At 36.7% G+C, this 27070-nt stretch overlaps 1 protein-coding gene across 11 annotated transcripts in view; it reads left to right on the top strand.

Annotated features, from left to right (window-relative positions):
- The window catches only part of TPK1 (thiamin pyrophosphokinase 1), a 338615-nt gene that overhangs the window by 110026 nt on the left and 201519 nt on the right, over positions 1-27070 (top strand). For 5 of the 11 annotated variants that reach the window (XM_078059678.1, XM_078059677.1, XM_078059688.1 and 2 more), the window contains one exon: positions 16569-16638. The exons of the other annotated variants lie outside the window; for them this stretch is intronic. In XM_078059678.1, coding sequence (XP_077915804.1) covers positions 16569-16638 — 70 coding nt within the window. The remainder of the gene's footprint in view (positions 1-16568; positions 16639-27070) is intronic. 11 annotated transcript variants of the gene reach the window in all.

Genomic DNA, 27070 nt, shown 5'->3' with positions numbered 1-27070 from the left:
CTCTATTCCTCCCTTTTGACATAGGGACTGAAAAATTTTCAAAAAGCTCTTAGGTTTCTGTTTTTTTTTTCTATTTGACAGTAGATTTCTGTTTTTATTACACTGTGTCCTGTTTTTCCTATTTGGAATTTGTGTGACCTTTTCTTTGTGACCTAGATATATAGTTTTTGTGAATTTTGTATGGACAATGAAAAAAGATCTATACTCAGATTACAGTGTTTGATATACTTAATTGTATCTTACTAGTTATTTTTTCATGTCCTTTATCTTCTTGGATTGAGAAAGGGCAATAAGATCCTACCGATATTGATGCATGATCCTTGCTTTCTTTTTGTTTTCACTTGTAAAGTATGCTTTTGCCCATTTTCAATCTTTTGGAGTTACTTTATTTTAGATACAGTATTTACAGCACACAGTCGGGTAATTTACTAGAAATGGAGAGGGAAACAAGTCCAGATAAATGACATCAGAAAAGATTTTAAGAAAGACCTGATGCTTGAGTTAATTCTTTATAGAAGAAAAGAGGGACCTTAGTATATGAGGTGGCAGGCAGGCAGGGAGGGAGGCAGGGAAGGAGACAGGCTGGCAGAGGCAGAGAAACAAGGAGGTTGGGAGGAGAGGGGGAGGAGGGAGAGAGACAGGAAGACAGGAGTGGAGAGACAGAGAAAGGCAGGGAGACAGAGAGGGTGGGAGGGAAGGAGACGGGGAGGGAGGTGGGGAGGGCCAGGGAAAGGAGGCCCAGGGAGACCAATAGGGAGGGTGGGAGGAAGGGAGACAGGGAGACAGAGAGGGACAGGGAGGGAGGGAGATGGATGGAGGCAGAGCCACACAGACTGGCAGGTGGCTGAGAGGGCCAGCGGGAAGGGTGCTTCCAGCAGAGGTATCAGTAAAGGCTTTGATGTGAGAGGCAGCCAATCATCTTGTTTCCATATATTTTTTTTTTTTTGTAATTTGAGGTTTTTCTTCAAGAAACTCAGTGGGAATGAAATTTCGTGGATTTAAAATGTTTCAAGATGGGTATTTGTTGCCTTTAGAGTCTGACTGGAAACACTTTCATTTCCTAAGGACTTTATTGGGATCATTTCAATTCCTCAAGTATATTGAATGTTTCTGTGGAGAAGTCTGAGGCTAGTGATATTTTCTTTTCCCCCAACTGAAGAATACAGTTGGACTTTTATCTATAAGTACCAGCAATTTTAATTAGACTTGACTCGCTATCGTTATGTATTGGTTTTCCTTAGCAAACTTGTGCCCTCTCAATCCATGGGCTTAAGTCTCCCTCTAGTTCTGGAAAATTGGTCTTTGATTTGTTCTGTGTTCTTCTTGGGAAAGTAGTTATACATGTGCAATTTTTTTTTTTAATCTCCCATTTCTCATTTTCTTTTAATCTTTTCTAATTTGTTAATTTCCACTTATTTTCGCTCGTTTCTCAGTTTTATCTAACGTGTCTTACTCACTGATGCTCACTCTCCTCAAACAAGTTATTGTTTAGATTTAATTTCCTTGATGAACTCTTTAGGCTCATAATTCATCTTGTTCTGTGATCTTTGCCATATCTTTCAGGAGCTTTTGTATCTCTTCTCGGAATATTTTTGTTTTTTCATGAAGTTGTTTGAGTTGAGGCAATATTTCTGGTCATGATTTTCATTGCTTGGTGGCAGTATTTTTCTGGTGACTTTCCCTCCTCTGTTTACTTCCTATCCCTTTGTGCCTCCCTCCCTTTTCTTTCCCTCCTTCCCCCTCTCTCCTTTAAGTTCTTGGCCCATTTTTTTTTTTTTTTAATCTTTGAATAAATTGATCTGAAGCTGGTTTATGTTGGGGGCTGGGAGGATGGGGTAGCAGGAATCCCTCCTCAGGCACAGTGAAGGGCTTCCTGACACTGTTTGACCTTGACTCACTGCTACAAGCCCAGGGGCAGCCGGAAGGCTGCTCACAGTTCAGTTTTTTCTGCTTTCTCCACCTTATCTCAGTGGCGGTGTTTCCTCCATTGATTCTGTATCTGAACCTTCAGCCAAAGACCTATTCTCAGTATCTGCCCATCCCCTGCTTGGGTTCACTGCCCCTGGTGGTACTTTCCCACCCCATGATGGGACAGCAGATTTTGCCTAGCTTTATCTAAGATGGAATCTTCATTTCTTGTTTTTCATTCTGTTGTTTTGGGATGGATGGAGAACAGAGACTTGTCCACTCTGCTGTCTTGAAGCACTCATCTTTTTTTTTTTTTTTTTTTAAGATTTTATTTATTTGAGAGCACAAGCAGGGTGAGAGGTAGAGGGGGAGGGAGAAGCAGGCTCCCCGCTGAGCAGGGAGCCCGATGTGGGGCTGGATCCCAGAACCTCCGGATCATGGCCTGAGCCGAAGGCAGACGCCCAATGACTGAGCCACCCAGGCGCCCCTTGAAGCACTCATCTTTTAAAAAATTTGTTTTCTTTAAATCTTTCAGTAAATTTGTTTTAGCTGACAGAAGCCTTCTTCAGAGTAATAATTAGGATTTGGCTTCATGGCTCTTTCCATTCCTCTTTTCATTGCTTGGTGATTTTTTTTCTGGTTGTTAATTATTTTTCCTGAGCACCAGATTTCACTGTCTGGGGGTGGGTTTCTCAGATGGGCCAGCTATGAACAAGAGGGGCATCACTGTACTGTGAGGTTTGTTTGTTTAAAGGGTGCACACTGGTATTGCATTTATTAACTATATTGTAGGGATCAATATTTCCATCTCATTTCTCTGGGCTATATTTTACTTCCTTGTGCATTTATGAGGTTGTATATCCTATCAGTTATTAAAGCATCTTGAATACATCTTATAAAAAGAATTGGAGTAACTTTTATTTGTGGGCTTCCCATCTGGAGCACTGGTTTCTTGTCCATGAATTCTACTTAGTGTTGCTATTTATGTTCCAAGGAGCAAAGCTACAGAGGGGAAAAAAAAATTCATGGTTCTATACTTTAGTGGGGGAAGGAGATAGTTATTTTAGTTTCTATCAGATACCAAAAGTTATTTTCAAACACTGCAGCTAAAAAAAAAAAGTAAAACAGAGAGAAAGAGGGAAAAAAAGAAAACCCTGCCAGTCAGTGAAAACAGCAGTGGGGCTGCCATGCAGTACTTATAATTGTTTCAGATTTACAGACCCAACAATGAAACACATTTTGCATAATGAAATATTTATTTTTATCCATCATGCTTGCAAGCTGCTCTCCATTCATCATGTTTGCAAACAGTAACATTTCTTTAACATGAGCCAAATGCAATTTCCAGCTGTTGAAATTAATTCTTTTTAAAGTCTTGTTAAAAACTCTCATCCAACAATGAATCTCAGTATTTTTATTTTTGCTCTTTTTACATTTCTGTTGACTTTTGTTTTTATTTTCCACTCATTAATAAAAGTGTTGGTGGTGTTTGGTGTTTGAGATAGAACTAGAATAAATAAAATTCTTTCTTCTCTTTGTGTAACTTACTGTGTTGATCCCTGAGTTGATCAAAATTCTAATTTTGCATCCCCTTCATCTCATAATTAAAAAAATAATAAAATGATAAATGCATCTATAGGCCCTAGAACGGAGAAAAGCTAGTGATAATATTGTGTATTTTTTTTTTATTGCTGTAATATGAATATCCTACTGTTCTCATGTAGTTCTGAGTCAAGACTTGTGTGAAAGCCCTGAGGTTGTAAAATACTCTTCAGCTTCTTCCTTTGGGATACAACAGGTTCACATAGGCAGGGGGTGATGGGTTCTGTCCTGGGTACTGTGTTCCCTTACGTTATTTACACAACTGCTTGCCCTTCAGATGTTTGTGATTCTGAGAGTATAGAAGTAAATAATTGGTACTGTGAGGTAAATAATTGGTTAGAAATTATTTTCTGTGAGAAGTTTTATTTCAGTTGTCTGAAGTTGCCTCCTTCAGAAGAAGAAATAATACAAGAATATGGTTATTGTTATTTTAAATGAAAAATGCGTATTTTGCCCAGGGTTACCAGGGGTAATGTGACTAATCCAGCCTCATTTCTGCCAGTGTAGCTAGTTTTTGTTCTCTCTCAAGTCTGGGCTTCTGCCTGGAATGATTTCGTTCCCTTCTTCTCTTTCCATCTAATTAACTCATATTTTTCAAATAATAAAACATTATTTTTTAGTATTTGTGGTCTCAGTTCCTGTGGTTTGTTTTTTGTGCCTAAAGCTGAATGGGTTTTGTCCTTCTGCATGCTCCCATAGAGCTTTGAACTTAATCCACCTCACCTTGTTACTATACTTGTCTGTCATACCTTCTTTTTTTTAAGGTTTTATTTATTTTAGTGGTTTCTCACAGCCAACATGGGGCTTGAACTTAAGACCCAAAGATCAAGACTTGCATGCTCTTCCGACTGAGCCAGCCAGGCGCCCCTTGTACCTTCTTGACCAGTGCTGGTCAATATTGATATTGATAATATTGATATCAATATTATTGATATGTTCTATATTCTTTTTGTACTAAGTCTTCAAAATCTAGTGTTTATTTTACACTTGGAGCAGCACATCTCAGTTGAGACTAGCTGCACTTCAGATGCTCAAGCACACAGTGGCCAATGGCTACTGTACTGTATAGCTCTAGACTGCTCTCCTTGAGAGTTGGAACCGTGTCTGGTTATTGCTGGCTAGGCTTCTGGCTACAGTTGATGCTCATTCGGTACCTGCCTACAAATGAATGAATGAATGAGTAAAATCTATTGGGAGGGTTATGTAGATTGATGCCTATCCCTAGTAATATCAGTACCTCCTCTCGGGAGAACTGAGGCACACACAGCTAGAAGGACCCAGTATCCAGTCATAAAGTAGGGCAGTGGTCAGCTTCGTAGAGATGAGTTGTTGAGGATTTATTGCAGAGGACAGCTGGGCAGGAGAATTAAGAAGGTGACCAGTCTCCATCCATGCCTGCTTTCCAGCTGATAGACGCTGATCCAGAGCATTTGACAATCAGTATCTTTCACTTTTGCTGGTAGGTGAAGCTGCTTCTACTACAGTAGTCATAATCAAATTCTTAATCAAGTCCTGTGCACACCTATTTAATACAAATGGAGGCTATAATGCATCTGCTTCAGTTTCCTACTCAAAAAATAAAATTTTACTTGGTGTAAATTGATAAAGTCAATGTGGATAACAGTTCAGTATTGTGTAGTAAAATTAATAATGTGCATATTCTATGACCCAATAATTATCCATTTAGGTATATACCTTGAGAAAATGTTTCATATGTGTACAAGGAGGCATCTAAATGATAACTGCAACATTTTTTTAAATAATTAAAACATGTAAACCACCTAAGCACCTATTAATAGATCAGAAATATTTTTGACACATTTGTAAACTCTATACATTTGTAAACTCTGAGTGAAAAAACAAGTTTTGGAACATAATTTTTTGAAAATTAAAAATAACGCACGTCACATATGTGATATGTCACAATGTAGCTCTTTGATGCAAATGCATACTATAAGAAAGTTTGGAGAAAAAAAACAACTGTAAGGGGTAAGCCCTTATGTCCAGAATAATGGTAAGGGGCATGGGAGTAGGTCAGGCATTAGGGAGATAGTAATTGAAACTCCCATAGTTCTTTAGATAACACAAAGTGCTGAATGAAAACAATTGGCAATTCTAGGTGGAGGTCACAGAGGTGTTCTTTTATTCTTTGCTGTATTTTAAATTGTTCTCGATTTATAAGATACATTCTACACTTTCAGAGGATTTCCTTCTGGTCTGTACTATATCTTTTTGAAAGTAATTTAGGATTAAAAATTCTAGGAATATTTTTCTTGGTACACTTCATATGAATTATTTCAGTTCTTTGCTGAAAAAGGATGCACAGTTGGAGAAGTGTCCTTTTGATGTACACAAGTACAAAAGTGCGTTTTATAACTGAACTTTGTTCCATCTTTCAGGCTAGAATTTTAATCCAAATCCCTATAGGAAAATACCTAACAAACTCAGTGTCCCGCAGGACATTTTGTACCCTCTTGAGTTAAGACAGAGGTACTTTTTAAAATCTAGACTAGCCTGAGCCATTCAGAGACGTTTGGGCTGTGGTGTGTTTCCGTTCGGAAGTCCTGACGGAATGCCTACGCGTGTGCGAGCTGCTGCGTCCAGCTGAGGGTGGCAGGAGGTAGTGAGGAGGAAAGCGGAAGAAAGAAGGAAATGGCGCCTTGAGATGGTGGTTGGGGGTGTTTTGTCAGGAATCTGTGATCCTTTTGCACTGCCCTCCGTATCCAGTTTATCAGCCAACAGTCACTTCCACCTCCCGAATGTATCTTGAGGTACATTCATTTCCCCCGGCCTCATGAGCTGCCCTCTCTAGAGAAGCCACCATCTTCCAACTAATTCCATGACTTCCACTCCTGCCTCTCTCTAATCTGTTCCCACAGAGAACTGTCTTCAGTATGTAAGTTAGATTACAACAGACTCCAACTTAAAACCCTTAATGACTTCCCTTTACACTTAAGCAGGTCATGGTATAGAACAGAGTTTAATGTGCTCTTTGACTACCTCTCAACTTTATCTCTTAACAGCTATTCCCTTATCTGACTAAAGGCCAAAGCAACTGGCGTTTGTTTAATTACTTTAAAAATAAGCCTTTTCATATCTTGATAATCATGCTTTAAAGATTCAGATGAATTTTATCTCTAACAGTGCTCTGAGCTTACAAACCAGGAAATGTGGTAGTTAATAAAGCACTTATCCACCCCCTTGAAGCACCTTGCTCTTTAATTGTGCCTCAAACATGGTAGTGATTCTTGGCCTAAAGAGTTTCTGGGTAGTCACCTCTTGCTTTTAACCTGAACGCACGGATTCCTCTTCTTTCCGTCTTTTTCTAGAAGCACTATCCCTAATTCTTGTTTTCTACTCATAGCCTTCAAATAGCTCCCCCACCTCTACTTTCTTTTTTTTTTACCCCCTAAGAAGGAAGGAGAATTAGATTATAATTGTTTGTACTCAGAAAACGAGCATAGTCAAGTTGTAAGATTATAATATGAAATTTTTACATTATTTGGTAGTAATAATTATTTCTCAGTTTCTAATTATTTTGTAGTAAGGCCCAATTATTGAAGTTAACCTATTATTACCACTTAGATTTAATGATGATTGTTTAAGAGAATAGATTTGTTTGCTAGAAACTCTCACTAAATGTGTTAAAATATTTTTATAAAGGTATCAGAGGTACTAGCAAAAGTACAGACATTATCTGTAGGTTTTTTTTTCTTTATCTACAAAATAAGATAAATGTTAATCACTTTCTTGTGTGACAAACATCTGATTTTAATACATTTCACTTTTGATATGTGCAACAATAAATCTCTCATTTGAAATAGGTCTTTCATATAAGTTCTGAGGTCTGTTAACACTGATTCATAAGAAAAAAGGAGAGGGGAAAGAATTCTGGTACCAAAGGAACAGGCAAAGGATGCAGATTGGTTCCAAACCTCTCTGCCTTCTGTTAGTTACCTTTTTGCATCAGCAAAGTGATAAGGCTTTTATTTTTGCTAAGTGGACCAGGCCCCATCATTGTCCTTTCCTTCTATTTCAACTCTTTTAGTAGTTCTAGGCATTTTGCCAAGATGTCCATCGACAGATGAATGGATAAAGATGTGGTATATATATACAATGGAATATTATGCAGCCATCAAAAGGAATGAAATCTTGCCATTTCCTCATTCATACAGATTTGCCACCTCTCCTTATTTTGTTACCACCAGCTTACCCATCTTTGTATATTACGAAGTGAACTGAGCTAATAGAAGTTGTCGCCTTTCATGCTCACCATTTAGGGTGGTATCTGTGCAGTGGTGGTTCTTATCTGACTTGGGAGTTGATGGGAACTATCCAACGGTTCCCAGAAGACGGTCAAAAAGACCTGGCTTCACCTTTTGGGACTGGTGGCAATAATACAGTAATAGGGACAAATGAGTATGAGGCACAAATAGGGTGTGGGATCATGCTAGATTACCCAGAGTATCCTAGATATCCAGTCATGTAGAAATTATATGAGAAGTCTGAAGGTTCAAAAAGTCTACAATAGAGGTTAAGATGGTAGATTTGTTTCTGGAATAGAAATGAAGGCAATTTAGTTAGGACATGAGTTGCTTTGTTAATTCACCAGACTTTAGTAGCTAGGTAGAATGTAGTTTCTAGGTGATAGTCTTGCTTTTAATTTGGAAGTTTAGAGAATAGCAGTGAACAATCTGCCTTAGAGCTGGATATTGTGGGATTATGGGCAGCCTGCTGAAGTATAAGTGGTCCTCCGATAAGAGTACCGGCTCTTTACTGGGAGTGATTTTGTCCTTGAGGGGACATTTGGCATTTTCTGCAGATAACTTCGGTCATCACAACTTGGGGCTGCTACTGGCAGTTAGTGAGTGGGTAGAGGCCAAGGGTGCTGGCAAACATTCTACGATGTACCGAATGACCCCTCACCACAAAAGCCCAAATATGAATAGTGTCGAACAACCCCATGTTATAAACACCAGCAAAGGTCAATTGTATGTTTTCTTACTCACTGTAGATGGAGTGCACATATTTGCCACCTTATCCCTAAAGAATGGCCAGTCTTTAGTAAAAATTGAATGATTGAGGATGTACTCAGCCTCGTTTTTAACAGCTCCCATCTGGACAAACATGCATATGCTAGCTTCACATATATAAGATCATCTTTTTCTGTGCTGCTTAGCTATTTGCAGTTTTTACCCATTATGAGCTTTACTCGTCTTTTTAAAAAATGTTCCCTGTGCTACTTTAGAATAGACAGTTTGATGTTTGGCTGTTTTTAAGATTTTTTAGTAATGAGGTATTTGGTATCACTTGGTGTTAAAGAGCTACCTGATTTTAGACTTTATAAATTGCATCAAGGATAACTGAATGTGATACTTTATCGCCATGGTGCATAACTAGGAGGGGAGGAGATAGAAGGTGGAAGAGAGAAAGGATAATAGAATTTACACAGCAACATTTGCCTATAGATAATAAAAATCTTCATTATATGGCATGAACCAGAGCATTAGGACTAGCACAGCACTGTGCATATAGATGCTCAATATAAATACCACTTGCTTTTATTTGAAATAAGGAAAATTCTGTGCTACTGACTTGACTAAAATTTAAAGAGTATGCCACTTTTTGTAGGATATTACAAATAATGTGAGCTTCTTAATAACTATAAATAAATATACTATGAATAAAACCTTTGATCTAAAACGGAGTTATCTAAACAGCAAATAATTACACATTTCAATACTCCTATGAGCAAAGTAAATTGTTGCTATCTCTCTCAGTATTTATTTTCATGAAATCCTCTGAATGAAAGTGTTTCCACATGAAATAATGTCTTGATAGGAAAAGCATGCTTATCCATCTCTGTTAACCATGTCCATGGTTAACCATGTCCACAAACTAACCAATTTGGACCATAATCAAAGCTTTGCTGGTAATAGTCTATTATTAGTATATACTATCTACAGAAATATGCAGCGTCTCTTAAGGGCTTCATCTGTCACAGATTCGGGACATAGTAAGGTAATATTCTCCAACTGATAGACGGAAGATTCAGTGACTTTGAAGTAAAAATTAACATTTGTATGTTAGGGCTCTTCCTGTTTCAGATGATAGAGAACCCAACCCAAATTGGCCTGAGCCCAAAAAGGGAATTTATAGCTTATATAATTGAAAAAGCTAGTGCCTAGCCCTTGCTATTGTTGTGGGACCCAAACAGTGCTCATGCCCTGCTTGCTTCATTCTCTGTGTTGATATAGACCATAGACCCAATCTTCTCAGTCTCAGGTCTGAGTCTCTCTGGTTGCAGGACAGTAGAAAAGGGAATGTGGAAAGTCTATTGTGATGTCATTATTTTTGACTGGATAGCAGGAGATTGTAATGGCATAGATTGGGCCATATGCCAAATCTGGTTTTGGGTGTAGATTTAATGTCACTTATGGCTGAGAGTGCAAAAATAAATCTTTCTCCTAACCCTATCCTCTTTTGCAAAAGTACCACTGTAACAATATCTTATGCTTATAATTGTATAAATGTAAAAATCAATACCTGCATTATTTTATATATAGATGATTGTATCTTATATGTGTTTTTTTAATCACTGATCTATATATTTAACATCCCTACCAATGGAAGATCTCCAAAGAAGATCCTATAACTTCTCTTTTAAATAACGGAAGTATCCTAAGTAGACATTCTGGTTTTTTATGAAGTGTTTTAAAAAACCAAAGTGGACAGCCAGATGTGCTTAAAGATAATAGTTCATTAAAGAAAACCTTCCATGAATTCTTATATAGAATCTGTTTATTAGGCTTCATTATATGGTTGTTTTTAACACGGGCAGAGAATAACTGTAGGTAAATTAAATGTTTTTAAGCAAGATATATTTCTGGAAGAATTCATTGATTTAGAGTTTCTTGGCTGATTTAAGTATGAAGTGTGAATTATTGCTAAGTATTGTCTCTAATGATGAAAATTGGTTAAAAACACTTATCTTCAATGCAAAATGGATTAAAGGTTTATATGTAAAGTCCAAAACTATAAAACTTCCAGAAGAAAACATAGGGGAAAAACTTCATGACGTTGGTTTTGGCAATGATTTCATGGATATGACACTAAAAGCTAAGGAACAAAAGCTGAACTAGATAATCAGAATGACATCAAACCACAAAGCTTTTGTACAACAGAGGAAACAATAGACTGAAAATGCAACCTACAGAATGGGAGAAAATATTTGTAAGCTATATATCTTGCAAAAAAAACCCAAAAAAACAAAAAATAACAACAGTACCTTATAGATTCAGAGAACAAATTTGTCGTTGCCAGAGGGAACGGAAGTGGGATGGGAGAAATGGGTGAAGGGGGCCCCCCAAAATAAAAAGAAGAAAGTCTTGCAGTATGTGAAAACATGGATTAACTTGGAGGACATTAAGCTAAGTGAAAGAAGCCAGACACAGAAGGAAAAATACTGCATGGTTCCCCTTATATGAGGTAGCTAAAACAGTCAAGCATGGAAGCAGAGAATAGAATAGTGGTTGCCATGGGCTCAGGGAAGGAGCAAATGAGGAGTTGATACTCAGTTCTAGAGATCTATTTTACAACATTTACGTATAGTTAACAATACTGTATTGTTAAGCTTTTAAGAGGGTAGAATCTCATGTTAAGTGCTCTTACCATAACAAAAACAAAACAACACCATTCTCTGTAGTGCCTGATAGCTAACCTTTTTGGCATCTGTGTAGTTGTGTGTGGACTCACATGTTTATCAGAATTTCCTTATTAATGTGCATATGTTAGTGAACTGTTTCTGAGTCTCATCCAGAAGGGAACTACTCTTTTTCCCCCATGACTGGACTAACTCATATGGATGCTAGAGCTGGCTTAAGGGTAGAAGTTGGGGATTCTGTGGTTTACTGTGTCAGGCAGGGAAAGAATCCTGACTCAAACCAGTAATTGACAGATTAGATTGATTTCGGGTGCACAAAGACTAATTGTATCTTTGGGTACTAGGGGTAAGTACCTGTGTTGGTAAAAAACAAGATTTGGGTAATTGGAGTTATTTAGCGCTCTACGGATACAGTAAGACTTCTTCTAAATAAGATTCTGGATCTTCTCTTTCCTCTAGATTAGTTGTAGGCATCTTCAATTCAATCCTGGCAAAGTCTGACAAAATATTTGATTCCTTTTAATAATGGGGTTAGATCTGGAATTGTTCTTGTTATTTTATGTATATTTTCCCTTTTTTAGTTATTACCATTGGTTTTAAAATTATAATTACAATATTCAAATTCCTTGTATAAATATTTTTAACAGCACAGCATGTAATGTAAAGAGTGAAAAAAAAAATGTCTTCTCCATGACCCCATGCCCATTCCTCACAATAATCACTGTTAAAGAGTTGGGTGTGTAGAATACAAAGGTGGTCTTGGGTTTGGATTAACAAACTCACAAGACATGATAGGCTTTACTCAGCACTATGTTTACTTAGCTTTAAGGAAGGGTACAAGACAGATAATAAAACTTGTTTGATACAAAAATAGTGAAGGCCTCATCATTTCCCAGGAGGAACTTTGGAATGTTCCAGTCACTCCATGTTTGGGATGCAAAGGGCCATGGAAGCCATCAATTCTTGAGGCATATCCTGTGCTAGTTGTTATGAGTTTCCTCAGGAGTATGTGTTTGGGGTGGGGGTGGGGTCCATTCTGCAGTGCAAGTGCATCTTATCAATGCTGATTACTAATTACTTGATACACATTCTTTTTTTTTTTTTTTAAAGATTTTATTTGTTTATTTGAGACAGAGAGAATGAGAGAGAGAGAGCACACGAGAGGGGGGAGGGTCAGAGGGAGAAGCAGACTCCCTGCCGAGCAGGGAGCCAGCCCAATGCGGGACTCGATCCAGGGATTCAAGGATCATGACCTGAGCCGAAGGCAGTCGCTTAACCAACTGAGCCACCCAGGCGCCCCAGATACACATTCTTGATAAAGTAACTTTTGCCTGATTCTTAGTTTTCTTGGATTTGGTATATTCCTGTATGTTCTCTGAGTTGCTATTGCAAGGAAGACTTGACCAAGGGTTATTTCAAGTTATTTAAAGGGTTATATAACAATATATCTCATAAGAGGTAACATACAAATACATGTAAGAGCTACCTTTTTTTTTTTATAGTTCCCTACTATGGTTATGATATATTTTACCAATATTCAACTGGTGACCCATTAAGTTCTCTAGTAGTTTTTCATGATACACATACTATCACAATGAATATCCTTATACATATGCCCTCGTGAATTTGGGCAAGTGTTTACGTAGGCTGCATAGAATTTCTGGATCAGAGAGATGCACATTTAAATTTTCATTAATCTGCCAAACTGTTCCTCAAAGTTAACTGTCATCAACAGTATGTGAGAGAATGTTCCCTATGATGCTTCCTTCTAGTTTTGTCTATGTTGTCTCCCTCTAGTCCCTGAAAAATTCTGTGAATTTGGTAAAATATATATAATAATTTTTATTTTACATTAGAATCAGCAGGCTTTGGATTAGCTCAAAATCATAGGACTAATAAGTGGGTGATCTAGATTAGAATTGAAATCTTTTTTTTTTTTTTTTAAAGATTTTATTTGTTTATTTGACAGAGAGACAGCGAGAGAGGGAACACAAGCAGGGGGAGTGGGAGAGAGAGAAGCAGGCTCCCTGCTGAACAGGGAGCCCGATGCGGGGCTCGATCCCAGGACCCTGGGATCATGACCTGAGCCGAAGGCAGACGCTTAACGACTGAGCCACCCAGGCGTCCCTAGAATTGAAATCTTTGATATCTAGTTTTCTTTCAGTTAAACTGAAAAATGCTTCTTTGATTTATTTTACTTTTCTTACATTTTAATACTTGGAACTAATGTAATAGTCTACTGTTGAGAAAGTCAGATTATTTCTGTCCAACTTTATTCAACAAAAATTAATGAAATAGCCAATTAACCTCTGATGTTGAACGGAGCCCTTCATTATCTGTCAGTAACATTTACTTATACCAGTTTAAAAAAAATTGTTAGTTTCAGATGCATTTAATATACTTACTGGTAGTACCAATATATAAAGTTAATGATTTTAATGTATTTTGGTCTTTAGTTGTATATCAGCCTGATGCATAGTAAATAATTGCTCAACCATTGAAGTTATAATATTTGACAAATATGCAAAACTTTGCTGTATATACGCCAATGAAAATTTTACATTACAAGATAACTCATGAACTAACCTCTATTTCTTAAAGTTTGGAACAATTTAAATGATGGAGTGAACAGATTTTTGAGGCTGATTCATTATGACTTATAAAAAATATTTTATGAAAGAGTACCTTCTATTTCTTTTAGTTTGTTACTTTCATTGACGGTAATGCTTGCAACTCATTTTTCAAGTGCTATCAGTGAATTCATGCCAACATTATTTATGCTTGAAATACTTTATTTTTCAAATATAATTTTATTTACATATGTGGAAAGTACTTCAAACTAGCTAAAACATTTTATTACTAAAATTTAAAAATGGTAGAAAACATTTTTTTTTTTCTTAGTCAAACTTTATTGAAGACAAAATAGTTTTAGGGACAGACGGGAACTTGTTTTTCCTTTCAGCAGGATTGTACCCCTACTGTCAACTGAAAGGTAATGAGAAAGAAGTCTATAGATTTCCTCCTGGTTATTTTCGCTCCCTTTGCCATTTAAAACAAGAATAGATGTGGACAAATTTGCTTCCTGTGATCTAAATATTTCTCTTTCCGTAAACTGCTCTAAAAGTGTCAATTTAAATTTAGGCATAGGAAGTAACAGACATTAGAGAAAGTTTTGGTATTGTGAAAGTAACACTAATCTTAACAGAGGTAGATTTACTGATAAGCAACTTTATAGATGTTTACTAAAATTAATCTCTCCCTTCCTTGTCTTCCGTTGCATTTTGTTGCTCTTATTATAGCGCTCCTCAGAGTCTACAGTGCATCGTGTGTATTTGCTTTGGTCTCTCTTCTGCTCAGTTGTGAGCCTGGGGTACTAGATCTGTTTGTTACTCGTTTTGCTATTGCGTTTAGGGCCTGGAACATAACAGGTATAAATGTTGAATTCAACTGATCTTTGTAGAATAATACCACACTGTGAAGTTGACAACTCATTCTGTTTGATGATCCTTAGCCACTAAAACCTGTTTCTTAGATTTTCATATTACTTGGGTGAATCAATTTTTATATAAAAAGATTTCATATACTTGTAAATTTTGTTTACAGATAATTGTTTTATATACTCGGAGGGTAATCGCTGATAGTTCACCATCTGTTTCTATTTATCAGTCTTTTCAATCTCCCAGTTCAGTTGTTCTATGCCATATTTTAGATGTGAGACCTATTTTAGCTTTTGATGCTTTTGAACTTTTAGGTTTTGATATTTAGGATATGTGCAGAATATTCTGTGATCTTCTGCAAGTTATGCTTGTGGCTTAATTTGAATTTGGCTGCCATTCCTCCTAAGGAAATGTGTATTGTAGGTAATAGGTAAAATGAGATGTCCCTCTTAAATATCATTGTAAAAATTATTATTTTTGTCATGCACTATTTAAGCAGCTTAGGCTTTCCTTGTCCAGGAACATAAGTAAGCTTTTTAGACTTCATAATCATTCTAACAAAAATGGAGGAAGAGGACCAATGTTGATTGAATGCTTACTGTATTCTGGTATTCTGATGAACAACATATACAATTATTAAATCATTAATTACTTAATAACTCTAAGCCATATTATCCCCACCTACAGATGAGGAAGCTGAAGCAAAAAAGGAATATATTTTTGCCACTTGGCCTGTTTTATTTCTGATAAAACATGAAACACAGAAAATAGTCTCACATATTATGGATTAGTAGAAAACACATTAGGACTTTTATTTCTGCCAATATGGCTAATTTGATATCTTCTACCATATCCTCCTGCTTTTAAATACTTAGACGTTTGGAGGTAAGTATTATAAACACTTTTAAATGTGTAAATTTGCAGAAAGGGAAAGGGATTTCTTAAGTGGCATGAATCGAAGAAGTAGCTCAAGAGAGTAGTGTGTTTCTTCCAAAGCTGCTGGTCCCAAGGTCTTTGCTGATTTTGTGGCTCTAGTGACTTTGGTTTTAACAGTTACATGGGGACAGGAGACAGGCTTCTGTTTGTTTGGGGTGAGGAATCGGAATCTCAGACATGATCGCATTCACTATCCTTACCCAGGATAAAAAAATAAAGTTTGATCTGAAAACTTTAGGTAAAGGATATTGAAAAAAGAAGAAGAAAGAACTGATGCTAAGATATTGAACATTTCTAGGAAAGTTGGAAATTAGAGAAGTAACAACAACAACAAAATAGTAGTCCATGGACTAAGAGAATTTCAAGGAACAGTTCATCAGCCGCATCAAATCTTGCAGTGAAAGCAAGACTTAAAAGCCCCAGTTGGAGAGACAGCCAGTCTTACTCAAATATCTTAGTATTTCCCAAATTTTAATTTTATGCCACCTCACAATTTTTTTACAGTGTTCACACATTATCTAGATTATTAATATTGTAAAATAAACTTACAATGTTATGTTTATGATTTTTATTTTTAAAAGAAACTTTTTATATCAAAACAAAATATGGAAACCCATACCTGCCATAAATAGAAAACATCTGTAGAAGTTAATAAAGTAATACCATAAAGTGATACCTATGTCCTGTTGTCCCTTACTGAGCGTGAGGCCTATCTTTTGTAATGAAGGAAAAACAAGCTTCAAGAGAAATTGAAGACACCCTCTACACTTTTCCCCTTTTACTTAATAAGAGGAATTGAAAAGGCCACAAAAAGGAAATACACTGTTTTAGGGGATTCTGTCTTGAGTGTGTGGTACGTAGATCACTTGCAGCGCGGCAGCCTCTGCCTGAATGTGAAAAGATCCAAAGAGGAAGGCGTGACTGCGTGTCTCTGAGTGCCTGCTTTTTAATCATTGGTTTATCATTTGTGAGGTACTGCTCTAAGCTGCTTATATTGAAATGTTGTTTTTTTCTATTTGAAGCTCTTCTAAGAGCCTGTGCCGATGGAGGTGCTAACCGCTTATATGACGCCATGGAAGGAGACAGGGAGAGGTACGCTTTCTTTTAGTCCGTGTCCAAAATACCACTAATTCTGCTCTTCAGGTTGTTTTATTCTCTCCTTGATGAATGATGACTATTAATGTTACTTCAAAATTAACAGAAAACCACATCAGTGAGAGAGTTGCTGAACCATGTTATGTTGTGTTATTTCTTAGTTTTGAGTGTATCTCCTAGAAGAACTAGGCCAATCATACTCTTATTTAAAAACCTGTCATTCTAGTCAGTCAGAGAAAGACAGCTATCATACAGTTTGCACTCATACGTGGAATATAAGAAATAGTGCGGAAGGTCATAGGGGAATGGAGGGAAAACTGAATGGGAAGAAATCAGTGAGGGAGACAAACCATGAGCAACTTTTAACTCTAGGAAATAAACTGAGGGTTGATGAAGGGAGATGGTGGGGGGATAGGGTAACTGGGTGATGGGCACTAAGGAGGGCACGTGATGTGATGAGTGCTGGGTGTTATATGCAACTGATGAATTACTGAACTCTACATCCGAAACTAATTATGCACTGTATGTTGGCTAGTTGAATTTGAATAAAAAAAACTTTTTGGTAGAAAAAAACCCAAAAACCCTCATTCTACTATTTCAGAAGTTTCATTAAGTAGCATTATCAAATATCGGTATCTGTGAGGACTTTGAGCATTAATTAAAATAAAACTCCATTTAAATGAATAAAAATTGACCTCATAAAAACAAAGGATACATGCTGTGGTAGAAGTGAGATTTTTGTAGTAGTGTTGAGTAAAGCTAAGTATAATTTAACTTAGTTACTTCTGAGTTATGCACACACATATATTTTAGGAGATAAATAACATACTCTTAATGATTTGTTATCTGTGCTGTCTGGTTTTCCTCATCTTTGCATGGTGAGCTATTTTTAGATACGAGAATACATTTGAAAGCAAATTTAAATCCAGCTCATTGCCAACATGTTTATAGTTCAACCTCTTTGCAAACATAAGAATTTATAGTCTAGATATAAGTAGACTAGCTGTGAAATTTAGTTCCACTTCTATCATATGTGTTATTAAATGTACTGAAATGTTTATAGTTTGAGAAATCACCTCCTTGCTGCAAAAAAATAAAATAAAAATATTATTCAACATACTGCAGGTGTGAATTAAATATATGTAGTTTGAAACGATGTAAAATACATCTTTATGGCATCAGAATTTTTAACTTCAGGCTCCTAATATTGGAGCCGCTCTTTGAAAGCAGCTGGTTGCTTATAGGAGGAGAGCATGTTTCCTTTGAGATTGGGAATGCTAATGTCTAGGGACTGGATGAATTATCAAAGAATATGGCAATAGTGACAGCCTAGGAAACAATTTAAATTCTTAACATTTTATGGTTCTTTATTTTTTAACTTTATGGATTCCTCTGACCGTATTCTCTAAGACCTGACATGGACAGTGTGTGAAAAATACTCTAAACAGGGCCTGGGCTGGTTAGTTCAGGGAAGAGCATGATGCCCATGAGGCCAAGATTATGAATTGGGTATTGCGTTTCATGCCTGTAGCTGGCTTGCTGGCAAGGAATCTAGTACTGAGTACTATTTCTTTAATGGTAGGTATAGCTCATGAATGTAAGTACATGAACCAGAGCTGTGAACAGATATTAACACAGTGCTTCCAACTCTGCTGTGACCATAAGAACCATCTAAAATGCTTGTGAAAAAAATACAGATTTATATATTGATTGCTCTTATTGGATTGGGCTAGACACTAATAAGAAAGAGAACACACAACATTTTTATTCACATTAGAAAGCAAAACAGATTACGAGGTTTGTGGAGTGAGTACCATTATTTTTGTCCAGATTTCAAAATAACTCATTTGACTGTATATGAAGATGTTCAATAAGAAAATGTACTTTCCGTTGCTTTTCTCATTATAATAATATGTTTGCAGTGATTCATACTCTGATACTTAGGAACATGGCTGGCCTGGATAGGGTGGCTAATAGGGAGATGAGTAAACTAACTGCCTCATGTGGGAATTAAATCCTTGAAGTAAATCTCATTAAATACAAACCCTAACCAGTAACGCTAATTGGATATAGGTGACTAAACATGATTCCTATTAGTTGCATTTTTAACTGAGAAGCCACACAAAGAAAAAGGAAAAAAATCCAAGTTTTAAAAAGCCAAGTATGGTTTGTGGACCACTGCTTGGCTTGTTTGTATTTGTTTATTTAATGTCCATATCTACAATGTAATACCTTATAATTATGCAATAATCGTGCCCGTTTTGTCTGAAATCACATATAGAATTCGTCCCACTTATTTTCAGAATGTCTTATATTTACATTGTGTCCTCATTACTATCTCAATGAGTCTTTTATCATGAAATGAAGATTCTTGCCTTTGAATTCATTGGTATTTTGAGAGTAACATGAATATCCTTGCTACTTGTGTTTTCTGTGATTTTAAAGGACGCAGAGACTCTGAAACTCATCTGCGTACTAGTTTGAGGAATAGCTGTGAATTTTGGTATCATTAGTATATAGGGACTTGAAATGAGAGGCGGGGATGTTGTTTTTTGGTTAGTTTTCTCAGAATAATTGATGAATACAGCATCCTGAATGGGAAGTCCCACAGATGATCTAATTTATCTCAGATGTTTAAGAGCTGCTTTCTGTTGAATTTAAAAGAGTAGCATCCCGTAAAAATTCCCTGAAATCACACAGATGACCATTCATGTAAACAGGTGTTAACGAGGTGGGATGAGGGGGAACTTGTGGTGCTCAAATAGAAAAGAAGGATTCAGGGACGCCTGGGTGGCTCATCCAGTTAAGCATCTGTGTTCAGCTCAGGTCATGATCCTGGGGTCCTGAGATCGAGCCCCACATCAGGCTCCTTGCTCAGCGGGGAGCCTGTTTCTCTCTCTATCTCTGCCCCCCTCCCCCGCTTTGACAAATAAAATCTTAAAAAAAAAAAAGGATTCATTCCCAATCTCTTATTCCAATCAGACCATTAATTTTCTCAGTTTGGATTTCAGACTTCCTAGCTTTATATATTCTTGCAGCTTTCTTACGAGCAGATCAATACTGCTTTTCGGAGTGATCCAGTGGGAATCAGACTGTTGTGGCTCTAAAACTCACTGTGTCCTAGCTAAGCCAATTTCAGACTATGATTTCAATAACCGAGTAATGTGGGATTCTAGCTGTTCTAGATCAGCCTCGAAAGCCCTTGTCATTATCATTAAACCAGGCACCTGGCAGCCGGTACCGGGCACACTCTTAAAGGAACCAGTGACCTGTCTGTCTGTCTCCATATGAATAACTTAACGATTGTGTCTTCCCTCTCCATTCACTGCAGATAGCAGGAATTCCATGTTGGGAACTGTGTAGTGAGAAGACACGCACAGATTTTTCAGTTAGGTTGGGATACAAAATCTGATTCTGCGACTTCATTACTATGAGACTTTGGCAAGTAATTTCACTTCCTCGGGCTGTGATTTCTCCATCTGTGACATTTCAGGGAAAGATCAGGATCTTCTGGAATATTCAGAGCAATCTTGAAGATTTGTATGAAGAAGAAATGTATTACTTGGGCTGGTTACACAGGAGTTGGATAAGCCAAGAGGGTAGAGGGTGGCCCTTCAAAGTTACGATATGATGAATTACAGGATAGTTGAATATATCTATCATCTAGTTTTGGACAATAGCTGTAAATGTTCTCTCACAGTTAATACTTTGCATGTGGTAATTGTGCAACTTCCTAGAAAGGTTGTAAGCTCTTTTCATATTGTGGTTGGAATGAAGGAATATAGTGTTTAAGCTTCTCTGGTTCTTCTTTTGGTTTTGATCATCTTTGTTCAGGTATAATTTCATATGATAAAATTTATCCGTTTTAAGCATTCAATTCAGTAAGTTTTGTAGCAGTATACAAGTATATCCACCAGCAGTCAAGAATAGAACGTGTCCATCATCCTGAAAAGTTCCTTCCTGTCCCTTTGCATCAGTCCCCAACTCCTATACTCTCGTTCCTGAAACCTTCTAGAATGTCCTATAAATGGAGTCATTCAGCTTGTTGTCTTATGTATGTGACTTTTTTCACTTACCAAATGCTTCTGACATTGATCCATGTGATTGTGTATATCAGTAGTTTGTCCCTTTTCACTGTTGAGTGGTGTTCTATTATGTGGGTACACCACAATCTTGTTTGTTCATTGAACGCATTGATAGACCTGATTCTTAAGAATTATCCTTTTGGTTGGAATCTATTACCACTTTTTTCAAGTGATTCTTTGGGAGGAATGTTAGTTCTTTTAGCCAGAGCCAAACATAATTTTCAAAGTTGTCACTTCCACCCTAGAAGTGAGATAAATAGTAGTAGAGATTCATATATAATGCTTATATTCTAATGTATCTTAGTGAAAATCTTGCAAAAGCTTGCTCAGTACTGTTAGTGTTTTATGGAATAAGACAATAAATATAAAATTGTTATGGAATAAATTGGTGTCAAGGATCTGAGCGGATATTGTGATCTCAATAACCTCTAATATATATGACAATTGATTTCAGTCAACCTGTGACTAATTTTCTCAGTGATTGGGATTTATTTTAACTAATGTTTATGAATTTCTTGGCATAGTTAAAAAAATATACTTTCAGTATGCTTGAACATACATAGAAAGGAAACAAGTGTGTACTTGCTTAAGGAAATCCAAAGATCATTGGTTTACCTTGATTTCTTCTAAGCCTAGCCTTAAGAATTTTAATCACTTGCTTTGACAAGTTTCTATTAAAAAATATTTATGCAATCAAATTACTAAGCTCTGTAAGCATGTCAACATTATTGGGTCTTTGAATCAAAATGATGGAAGGTAAAAATGATTAGCACATTTAAAAGAAAATTTGTAATAGGAGTCTTGTTATTAAAGAACCCTACACAATAAACTGTGAGGGCATATTTATCTTGAATTGTTGATTGAATTAGTTTTGTAATATATTTTAGTCTGTTGGTTATCAAATGCTATAAATCAGAGATCTCAAAGTTATCCATGCATAGCTCTGAATCATTTCAGGGGTTGGGGGCAGAATGTGTATGCATAGATGCTATGTTTGTCAGATCATGCATGAAGTCAGAATAAATTTTCAAAGCGAAATCATTTTAAGCAGCTGCAGGAAGTCAGTTTACAACTAAATTTAATCAGAGGCATTGTGCTTTATGGCTATTCTATTTCATACAGCATGTTCCTGACAAAACCCTTTTCCTTTCCTGCACTGTGGATGAGGTCTTCAGAAATAAATTACCCTCAGATGGTTTTTCAGAGAAACCTGGATCATCTGTCAAAAGTTTTGAGTTAACACATGGCTCTTTTAGTTTTGCTTTTTGGAAAGAAACTTGAATAGTTTTAGCACTTGTTACTACAATTTAAGAGCTCATGTTTTTCAAGTTTTTTGGCTTATTTTCAATATATTATTAGATTGCTGAGTTAGTAATAATTGAGAATAGTCACATAATATGTGTGTATACATATGTTGTTTATTAAAAGGTTTTAGAATGGTCCCTGTCTGTTCGTACTTAAGTGTGTGCACATAAATGCATGCTTGCACACATACACCTAGGTGCTTCTGTGGAGTGTTCTCATTATTAAAATTTTGGTTTTGTATTATCAGACCAAGAGTAAGCAAAATAACTCCAACAACAAGACAGCATGCATTATTTGTTGACACATCATTAAAAGACATAAAACTTGGGCGCCTGGGTGGCTCAGTTGGTTAAGCGACTGCCTTCGGCTCAGGTCATGATCCTGGAGTCCCGGGATCGAGTCCCGCATCGGGCTCCCTGCTCGGCAGGGAGTCTGCTTCTCTCTCTGACCCTCCCCCCTCTCATGTGCTCTCTCTCTCTCTCATTCTCTCTCTCAAATAAATAAATGAATAAAATCTTTAAAAAAAAATAAAAATAAAAAAAAATAAAAGACATAAAACTTGAGTTGATGGTGGACCTGAGCCAGCTGTAGCCTTCCTATTAATAAGGGTCAGAAAAGTGACAGCTAGAATTCATTTAAAGCAAGGACTAGTTAATAAATTTTGGGGGAATATACCAAAATGGCATTTATACCAAGATAAGCTCTGGACTTTCACTTATAGTTCTGGGTTAGAGATCTGAGAGGTATTTGAGACTGTATTCCTTGAAGACTTCAATTTTGCCTCTAGCCCGGGAATTCAAGAATATACTGAAGAGTCTCAGAAAGACTACTTAAAACAGAAAACATTTTACCACCCTAAGAAAAAAATCATTGTGTGTAAATATATATATGCACACATATTTGAATGTGTACGTGTATATTATGTCTAATATGCTTATGTCTAGATATTGTATGACCTGGGCAATAGAAGAGAGCTTCTCAGAAAGTCAGAGGAAGGGAACTTAAATGATGAGCAAGGAGACACTAGTATGTAAATGCCCAGGTTGATAGGAAGTATAATAATAATAATAATAATAATCGCTTCTCGGCCTTTTGGCTAAGATCAAGTGTAATAATAATAATGATAAGTCATGAATATTTAAAATGTTGACTTACTCTCCAAATTGTAGAATTTAGAATTGTACTTAACACTTTTGTTGAATGAGATCAGCTGTGCTTTGCTCAGACTGTAGGGAAGAAGGTGTTCATCCCACAGGGTTTAGATCTATGAGCTCTGTTTTTGGCTTTGGATGTCTGGTTGTGGGTATTTGTGCTGGGTACCATGCATGGATGCTGACACCTAGGGTGTGCTCCGTAGGCAGGAAGGGCCCTGGAGGGAGTGGTTGTTTAAGCATTAGTGCTCCTCAGCAATGATTATTTAAAATATTGGTGTCCTCTCTAAATATTGGTTTCCTACTCGGTCAATTATTTTAAAAACTATTGACATGCCCACTGAAATGCCAAGGAGTTAGTTTTAACATCACATGGAGATACTTTTTTACAGAACACCGTATCTGATTAACTTTTCAGACCCCTATTCTAAAAAACAAACAAACAAACAAAAAAACCTCTTTTAAAATTCATTTATAACATCCCTCTTTCTTCTGCTTTCTTCCAAGTATTATAATCCCTTCAAAACTTGGCTCATGTGTTGTGTTTCCCCAGAAGTCTTTGCTGGTAACTACCAGTTTCCGTAGACCTAAGTCAGGCAGAAATTAAATTTTTCTAAGCAATCCTTGACTATCATCCCACATTATGTTGAAATTGTCTATTGGTATTTCTACTTAATTAGACAAAATTCCTTGTTCTTGTTTATCTTGGGAAATAACTCTAGCACACAGGACCAAATTTGACAAATAAAAAATGATAAATATTTTCATTGAGCAGTATTACTCCTTTTAGTCAGGTTTTCCCTGAAAATAATAATTTCCTCACAGATAAGCCAATAGATGACAAATCCGGAATGAACTAGATAAGGGTATTTGGTGGCTAGATTTCTTGCTTTAACAGGTTATGGTCAGTGTCCTTCTGGGATGTTCTCTTATCCATTGCTTCCCTTAACATTTATCAGAACACACTGGAATCACCTCTTTGCATGTTCCTGCCAGCCTGTCACCCCAGTGAAAGCATTGCATTGTCTCTGGCTTTTTCACGCTCTCATCCCCAGTAAATAGGTCACTATATGCTTAATAGTTAGAATGATTAGACATGCTCTTCCATAAAAATTTAATGTATTCTACTTTCATAGTATGAAAGCATATTTTTGACCCAGTAAAGTAATTCTTAATTACTTTTATTTAAGACAAGAATCAGAGACTGATATTAAAAGCTCTCCTGTTAACATTGTTAGGAAATTATTATTATTATTATTATTATTATTATTATTATTATTATTTTGTATCATTGGGGGTTCCTGGTTGTAAAGGAAGGAAAAACTCTGATCAATGTAAACAACAGCAACAAAATCAATTAAAAATATTATGATTAACAATAACTGGGAAGACTGGAGAGTTGGGCTTGGGAAGAAATATGCCAGAAGCTGGAAACCAAATCCACAGTACATTTGTGTTCTTAGAACAAGTGAGGGCTTGCACTCCCTCTGTGAGCTGGACACTGGGTGCTGCTGATGAATTCCCAGTGGCTTGTCTTTTCTTGTGTAAGAGTTTATGATTGACCAAGCTGAGGTGGGTAAGGGAAAATCTGCCCAGGCCCTTGTTTGTAGGGGTGGCGTGAGTAAATACGTGACTCCTGTTTGTTTCTGGAGCCGTCTTTGCCTAGTATCAAGATTCACACCGTGTTAGCCTCTGTAAACATGAGTAGGGACAGCCAAATGCAAATACAAATACAAACAAAATCTTCACAAATGCCCCCCCCCGCCCCAACACCTTCTCTCTGGCTGCCGGTGCCGTCACCATGTCCTAGGATCAGGCTAAGGGTCTCCAGTAATCTCCTTCACACTTCCCCTGCCATAGGTACCTCTCTAACTTAAAACTTACTGTGATACAAAATGCCCCTATGTATGAGATTTTTTTCCCCCTCATTCTCTTAATATTGGTGAAAAGGAAGTCAATGTTTACCTATCATGTGTAAATGATAAAAAAAAAAAAAAGGAAGTCAATGTTTACCTATCATGTGTAAATGATAAAAATACCTCTCATGTATTTTTACATTTAACATTCCTCACAAATTTTTAGAAAATTCCTCACAAAATTTTAGAAAAGGGTATAGTAGGGTGCCTGGGTGGCTCACTCCGTTAAGCATCTGACTCCTGATTTCGGCTCAGGTCATGATCTCAGGGTCCTGAAATGAAGCCTCGGGTGGGGCTCCACACTGAGCATGGAGTTTGCTTGGGAGTCTCTCTCTCCTTCTCCCTCTGACCCTGCCCCCCCCCACCTGCACATACACGCGCTCTCTCAAAAAAAATAAAGGGGGTAGAGTGTACGCTTTCTTAGTTTTAGAAAAGCTTGCTTTTAATCATATTCTGTTTTTCTCTGAGTTCATGTTATCATACATATTTTTCTAAGTATACTCCTTAAAATTCCCCTCTTAAGATTCATAATTTTTCTGCGAGACTTGTGATATTTTTTAGATCTCTTTTGCTTTTAAAAATATCTTCCTCTCAATGAACTATTAGCAAGACAAATTTACATCACACAACAAGGTTTTCTTTACTTGATCTGAATCTTTGTGACAATTAGGAGAATATTTTTTTTTCTAATTTGTACTATGTAAAAAGGTTTCATTGCTTAAAAGCACAACTTTGCTTTAAGAATACAATAATAAAAATTATTACAAAATTCCCTTGATTTTTCTTTTTAAGAGGAAATTTGCCCAGATTTAGTTTGTACTAAAAAAATTAGAAGTTTATAGATGGAAAAAAAATGTTTTGTGATTTGAAGCATAGTACTTAAAAAGCAGCTGAAGCTAGAAGCTTAGAAGGCAGTTTTCTTTCTACTGCTCTCATCATGTTTTTTACTTCATGCAAAATTCACTTATTTATCACTAGCGGCCTCTAGTGTGTATTCAATTTTTTCCTGCTAGGCTGTACATTAGTGGGTTATTAGTAACTAGAGAGCAGTTCCATGTGTTAGGAGCAAGAAAAACAACTATAGTTTCTGTCATCTTACCATTATATCAGTCAGTGAAAAGAACATTTTCGCATAGGAGTGTGGTCTTATGATCCCTATTACCAGTAATAGGGCTTTCATGGTGAATTTCCTCAGTGTAGCAGCTGTTCACCGACATGTCCTCCTGATGTGGTGGGGAGAAATGGTTGATGGTCATGAATAGCCCTGATGCATTTTGATGCTTTAATATGATGGAGTCGAGTTAGGATATAGGTGGCAATGGTTAACAAAACCAACAATTTTAGCCAAATCATATATAGCAAAAGTCTGAACCAAACTGTACTTATTTGTTCAATTTTAAAACTATACAAATAGGGCGCCTGGGTGGCTCAGTTGGTTAAGCAACTGCCTTCGGCTCAGGTCATGATCCTGGAGTCCCTGGATCGAGTCCCGCATCGGGCTCCCTGCTCGGCAGGGAGCCTGCTTCTCCCTCTGACCCTCCCCCCCTCTCATGTGCTCTCTCTCTCTCATTCTCTCTGTCTCAAATAAATAAATAAAATCTTTAAAAAAAAAAAAATAAATAAAACTATACAAATAATTTTAACGAAATCACAATTACAAGTAATAGCAATAGAAAAATCAATTCATTTAAATGAACCAAATCTGTACTATTTAGTATTTACCTTTTGATTATTGATTTACCTTTATATATATATATATATATATATATATATTTTTTTTTTTTTTTTTTTTTTTTTTTGAGACAGAGTGCATGTGAGTGGGGGAGGGACAGAGGGAGAGAATCTTAAGGCTCAGTCTCATGACCCCTGTATCATGACCTAGGCTGAAATCAAGTCAGATGCTTAACCAGCTGAGCTACCCAGGCGCCCCTGTATGTTCCTTTCTCTTAAAGGTACCTCGTTCCCCACCCTC

The sequence above is a fragment of the Halichoerus grypus genome, chromosome 12, assembly GCF_964656455.1.
Source record: "Halichoerus grypus chromosome 12, mHalGry1.hap1.1, whole genome shotgun sequence".
Classification (NCBI taxonomy): domain Eukaryota; kingdom Metazoa; phylum Chordata; class Mammalia; order Carnivora; family Phocidae; genus Halichoerus; species Halichoerus grypus.
Note: the sequence above shows the minus strand (reverse complement) of the source record. Positions and strands in the feature narration are given on the sequence as shown.